Source organism: Benincasa hispida, chromosome 12 (genome assembly GCF_009727055.1).
Source record: "Benincasa hispida cultivar B227 chromosome 12, ASM972705v1, whole genome shotgun sequence".
Lineage (NCBI taxonomy): Eukaryota > Viridiplantae > Streptophyta > Magnoliopsida > Cucurbitales > Cucurbitaceae > Benincasa > Benincasa hispida.
This window is the reverse complement of record NC_052360.1, coordinates 61,678,838-61,685,430: the sequence shown is the minus strand read 5'-3', so window position 1 is coordinate 61,685,430 and position 6,593 is coordinate 61,678,838. Positions and strand designations below refer to the sequence as shown.

Sequence of the window (6,593 nt, the reverse complement as noted above, 5' to 3'; positions counted from 1 at the left end):
ATCTTTTTAAATACAGTTAATTATTACACTTTAATTTGTATTATACATAATTAGACATTACCTGAAAATGAGCCCCCCAACAAAATATAATGGACAATGTAATACAAATTAAAGTTTCATAATTGACTTTCCTCCAAAAATAATAATAATAATAATAGTTTTTTTTTTTTGTTGTTGTGTTGTTGTCGTTGGTTTCTCCTGGTTCAAGATGTGATTTTGTTTTTTGTTTTTACTTATCTGCTTTTCGTTGGTTGGTTTGTGTGTGGGTTCTTACTCTCATACTTTGGTTTTGTTTTGTGCCTCAATGAGGTTTCCTAAAAAAAAAACCTTAAATTATAAATTTGACCCTATAATTAGAAGAGAGTTAAAATTTAATCAAGCTAAAACTTCATAAATTTCACCTAAATAGCTTCTTCATAAGGGAATATTTAATAAGACAATTTATCAAACTATAATCATAAAAACTAAGTACTAGCTGTCATCAAAGACCAAATTTATAATTTATAAATTTAACCCATGCACCTCCGGCAAATATATGTTAAATTATAAGTCTAGTTTGGGTATTATATATTTAGACTCCGAACCTTTCAATTCTTTAAGCCCTTAAATATTAAAAGGTACCTGATAAATAACTTTCACTTTTCTGTCCAATAAATCCCAAAATTGATGAGTTTTCAACCCATTCAACCTCTTTAAAATCACGAACATCCATACACAAAATTAAAAGTTCACAAATCCATTGCTTATTAACTGTTTAGGCAAGGTTTCAAATCTTAAGCCTCCTCGAAAACAAACATCCCCTTGGACGTAACAAAGATTAACAAAAAAAGACATTTTTGCCATGTCTTAAATTAAATTAACAAATAAACTTTAACACAACAGCCAGAATCACAAGCGAATCTCAGAAAAATTGGGTTACTGAAATTTTTACTTGAATGCAAAGAACAGCCCAGATGAGTTTAAATATCTAATCTGGGTTCTACATGGGGCTGCAGTGTAATATTTGGCAACAAGTTATACAAATATTTCAAAAAAAAAAAAAAAAAAAACTTTTTGAAGAGTCTTCAATATATTTCTTCGTGTCAGTGAACCTCTCTATCATGGAACTGAGACGTATCTAACGATCAAATTACACGGATTCATTTTCCTTGTTCTTTTTCGACTAAATTATAAAAAGTACTCTGCAACTTCGTTCCTTCGTCTAAAAAATGTCCCTATTATTTCAAAAGTTGCAATATTATGCAAATCTTTTATAAATGTTTCAAAACTACCATTTGAGCACGAAGAAAAATTATTAGAATGTTGAACGAAATTTGGATCTGAAACGGTGTAGTGGTGACCTAAAATGAAATCAAAGACCTGTACACCAACACTCATACTTCAAATCCTAATTTTCATCCACAATTCTAAATGATATACACTCCAATGATAGTTTCAAAACATTTACAAATGATCAAGGCAATATTACAACTTTCAAAAGAATAGGGATATTTTTGAAATAAAGAGCAAAGTAATAAGGGTAATTTTTTTAATTTAGCCATTTTTTTCTCTGTTTTCTTTCTTTCCTTTTTTTTTTATTATTTTATATTTAGGAACAAAAATGTTAATCAATGATCAAAAGCACTTCTTACTGATAATGGTTGATCTAGGAGGACATTGCTTCTGGATATAAGATCGTGGTTGAAAAATAAAACAATAACACTAATGTCATCATGAAAATGACGCCGAACCTTCTTGTCGATCTTTCGGAGATCTGAATACCGCATCTCTCGTTTTCGAGCTGCTTCTTGAAGGGCTGCCTTCACAAGCCTTTTTGCACTTCCCTGCATCAAATCAAGCAAATGGCAAGGACCAGATCAAAAGTGTTTCGCTTAACAATGTCCACATCAGAAAATGCTTACAAGCAATCAACACGTTAGCAGATAGGTCGAAACTCGAATCTAGAGCATCATGTTTACCACAATAAAAACAACCTCTCGTTGTTTGAGAGACAGGTTATACCCAGCGGCAAAGAAAAAGAGATGAATGCGTTGTCTTCTACTTCTTCTTTTTTTTTCTTTTTTTTCCTTTGGTTAAATTACAAATTTAGTCTTTGAAATATGTAACAAACTAGCTAAAAATAAAAAAAAGTTACAAGAATTAAGCAACAGAAATGGTTACAACAAAACTAAAAATAGTATCCAACACCCAGCGGCTAGTAGGTACATGGGTTTTAGAACAGATTAAGACAAGGTGACCCAAAATTGAAAGTTTAAGAACCTATGTACATTTTTTTTTGGATAAGACATGGATCAAAAAGACTAAACAGATATAGACTTGAATGTCCAGAAATCGACCCTTTTTTATCAACCTAAATATGATAGTAGTTAAAGAATTGAATGGGGAGGAAAACTTACCGCACGTGGATGATTATGGACAATATCCACTGCTTTTTCATTGGTTAGGTGTTCCCAAAGTCCATCGGATGCAAATATGAGAAAAGAATCGTTTTGATGAAGAGGGTGAGCAATAATCGTAGGTACAGCAGTCAATATAGGCCTATCAATTGGTTCAGGAAGCCTAAATTTAGCATTGATTCTTTCATTATTATACTGAGCATGTTTCAAATAGACATCCCCAATGGATCTAGAAACCTGCGTAAGATATCATCACAAAGTTGAAAGTGTAATCATTATCCAAACGGATAAAAATGGATTAAAAATAATAAAAAAATAAAGGATTTTGCCAGATGTCTGTAACATTTTCTAGATAAAGGCCAGTTAAAAAATTGAATAAAAATAAACTGATAGCAGAGGACTTCAAAAAGCGCACTCACAAACTACAAGAACCGCATCCAAGAGGGTAATTATTCTGATGCGAAGGATCTCTTTTAAAAATCTATGTACCAACATTAATGGATAAATATGCATCCACGGTTCTTCTTGATTAACAGTAAATTAGAGGAAACAATTTTCTAAAACTGTCCAAAGAAATAACATCAATAAGGTTGACACCAGTGGAATAACTATAACTTGTACCACATACAGTGACAAACAAACTGGATTTCAGCTTGAAAGTAAAGAAAAATTTTCAAAAAAAAAAAACCTTGAAAGTAAAGAAAAAATCGACTGTAAGCTTTGATAGATATTGTGTTTCCGCAACTTTTTTGTTCTACCAATAATTAATGGACAAACGATGAATTATGGTTCCTCTAGATTAACAGTAAATTACATGAACGAATTTCCAATATCTATCTAATGAAATAACAAATCAAGTACCACAAAGATGCACGACCGTGACAAAAAAACTAAATTTCAACTCTTAATGTAAAGAAAAACTTGACTACATGCCTTGAAATGTGGTATTTTTATTTTATATTACGGCACTAGTCCAGAGATTCCCTAGTCACACTAAAACGATAACAAGTAGCATGATGGAAGTTCGATAGTTTCGGGAATTAGCTAGATTTTTTAAATATGGCCACTATATAGTGAAATTGGAGCGTGCAGACAGTATTGTTCCACCACAATCTCAATGTTTGCTCATCAAACTTGGGGGGAAGGTGTTGAAATATCTTGACCCTTTGATGATACATAATTTGAAATTTAAATCATCTTATACAAGTCATTATGTCAAGTAGAGTATGCTACAAGACAGGAAAACCGTTCCTAAAGTTGTAAGTCAGATATATACAGTTATCTTTACCTGTATAATTCCTTTCACTCTCCAAACTCCATGCCTTTGAACCACAATTTGAGGATCATTTGGATGCATCTCTCTTAACTCTTGCCTGATTTCCTCGAGATTTGCATTATGCTCGGTTGATAATTGAATGGCAGCAATCTCCCCAGTGTTTCCAACTTTCTTCCCTAACACGGCACGAGAATCTCCTAGACTTGCAATGTAGAGTGTCTGCTCGTGTATCACCCCTACTAGACAGCACGTCCCAACTGTTGCTATCTGCGGTCGAGTACTCCATAACTCTGATACAACAGCCGTGAACCCTTCCTCTGTTTGACGAAAAGCATTCAGAATGGTTTCACGAGTCACAACTCCATGTTGTTCATCTGAAATTGAAGCATCAAAGAAGTAAACAAGAATGTCAACCAATCCAATCTATTTAAGAAGGAAACCATCAAAAAGAAAATTTGTGACATTCAGGAACAATCTATTTCAAAAGTACAAAGTCCTGAGTAAACAAGGAACACAAGAATGAGAGTTACTTGAAAACAAATGCATAAAATTGTTAAGACTAGAGTTACAGAATCATCAGCCATCGGAAGAAACAAAACCCAAAACTAATTGCATTCCATTTATCTAGCTCAATCTTCTTCAACTGCATAAGCTATAATCTACTCTAAACTCGAGAACAGCAAACAATTCACAAACAGTAATCAATTTCCAATGGAAAAACGCAGAAAGCAAAATCCAAAATCAAATAAAAAAAAGAAAAAGAAAATGGATCTAAGAATGAGTAACAGTAGCAACAATGATTAATAAATAAGCAAGAAATCAAAGAAAAAGGGGGAAATAAAACAGGAGGGCGTTGAAAAGAACAGGAGAACAAATGAAGAAGAGTGATGAAAAACAAAGACAAGATAAAAGAAGAGAACCTTGGAAACGTCTAAACAAATTATCACAGACGTATCGAGAGGCGTCAGGGCCGCCATGACCATCATAGATTCCGACGAAAGTACCAAAAGGGCCAGATTCAATTTGGCTCTGGTCCTCGAGAACTTGGTTGGCTTGAACAACAGCCATGGAGAATTCACCGGAAGCATACTTACCATAATCATAGAACCAGAGTAAAGTATCTTTGGTGTCTTTGGCACCGCAATTGGTCCCAATAACACCAACAGAGGCGAAATTATCAGTAGGATGCCCAAAAGGCTTCCAGCAAAGAGAGAGCAGATTCATGAATCCCCGGAGCATCCCACATCTCTCAGAGATGAAAACCCCCCAAGTAAGAACCCTAGGAAGGAATAAATGAAGGGAAGAAGAAGTGAAACCCTAAGAAGAAGAAGAAGAAGAAGAAGAAGAAGAAGAAGAAGAAGAGGAGGAGGAGATGAAGATTTGTGTTCGGTAGTAGAGGAACACAGAAGGTCTTCGCCTCAATTTCTCTTGTGGGGAAGAAGATGCTGTGGGGAATCCCTCTTCTTGGGTCTGTTATTGTCAGTGCCCTCTCTTCCTTTTTTCTTTTTTCTTTTTTCTTTTTTTTTTAACTTTTCCATTTTTTAAGGGTTTTTTTTTTTTTTTTTTTCCTTTTCTATCTGGAATATATATTTTATGTCAATCGAATTAGACGAGTATTTTTAAGTGATTTAAGAGTGGATGAATTTTTCTATTATATTTGTTAAATTACAGAATTTTAATAATAACTAAATATTTTGGTTCGTGTATTCTTTAATTTAGAAGTCTTTATATTTTAAAAAACAATAATCATTTTTGTTTGAATTAAAAATCACTTTTAATCTCTAAATTTTAATAAAAATAATAATGTATCCCTAAATTTTTGTTTGTAACGTAATCCCCGAACGTTCGATTTTATAATAATTTAGTCAATAGACGTTACTATATAACGATTTAATCCCTATTGTAGAAATTAGTGTGAAACTTTAATAAGATTTATTGTATAAATAAATCGATAAACTAATTTGGGATTCGATAATTTTATAAAGTAAGAGTCTACGTCATAAGATAATAAAAAATGACATCAAATTTAGATTGTTTTTTTTTTATGTTGGGAACTAGATTGTTACAAATTTGAAAGTATAATAATAGAATTATTACATACCAAAGTTCTGGACCAAACGGATACGAACTTAAAAGTACGAAAACTACATTTTTACAAATCAAGGTTCATAAACTAAATTATTACTTTTATGAAAGTTTAGTGACCAAAAGTGTTTAATAATAAACAAATACTTTGGTTTGTGTATTTTTCTTTACATTTTACTTTAATATTTTGGTCTTTGTACTTTTTGAAAAATATTCATTTTGATTTTTTGATTTCTCTTTTAGATAACATAATATTTTAAAATGATGGTGTCTAAAATGAACCAAAATTAAAATTATAGAAATCATAATGAATATTTTGAAAATACTGTGACTAAAATTAATCAAAGTTGAATGTACAATAACCAAAATAGTATTGATAAAGTGAATTCAACTCAATGATATTAATGTGTGCTTCATCCCTATTTTTTAGAGGCCGAAAATTCAATCTCCTGCCGTTAGTATATTAAAAAATATAGTATTTAAATCTTACACAAACTTTGTCAATTTGGTTTACAATACTTGTAATGTTTTCCTTTTTATTGTTATTAGAAAAAAAAAAAAGTGATATCACTCTTAACATTTTATAAATGTTTCAGAATTATTATTGAATGACGAAGTAGAAATCCAATAAAATATTTAAAATTTCGGGATCTAATGCACTGTGTTGGTAACTCGTAGTAGAGATTGAGACTCGACACTACCATGTCGTTCCAATTCACTGTTGCACGTCTTATAAATAATTTTTACCCTAAAAGTGGTTTAAAAGATTTTTTTTAAGTATTAATAATTAATAAAAGGTTAAAATATAATATTTCAACTTATTTTTAAAACAAACG

General features: G+C 31.6%; 1 protein-coding gene across 1 annotated transcript; it reads right to left on the bottom strand.

Moving 5' to 3' along the window:
• Window positions 1-817: 817 nt before the first annotated feature.
• On the bottom strand, window positions 818-5,159 carry LOC120068070 (probable protein phosphatase 2C 42). Its single transcript, XM_039019748.1, has 4 exons — window positions 4,593-5,159; window positions 3,685-4,046; window positions 2,397-2,633; window positions 818-1,823 (listed from the first exon to the last, which is right to left on the bottom strand). Exons 1-4 carry the CDS (start codon window positions 4,909-4,911, stop codon window positions 1,608-1,610), a joined length of 1,134 nt encoding a protein of 377 aa, XP_038875676.1. The 5' UTR covers window positions 4,912-5,159; the 3' UTR covers window positions 818-1,607.
• Window positions 5,160-6,593: the final 1,434 nt, after the last annotated feature.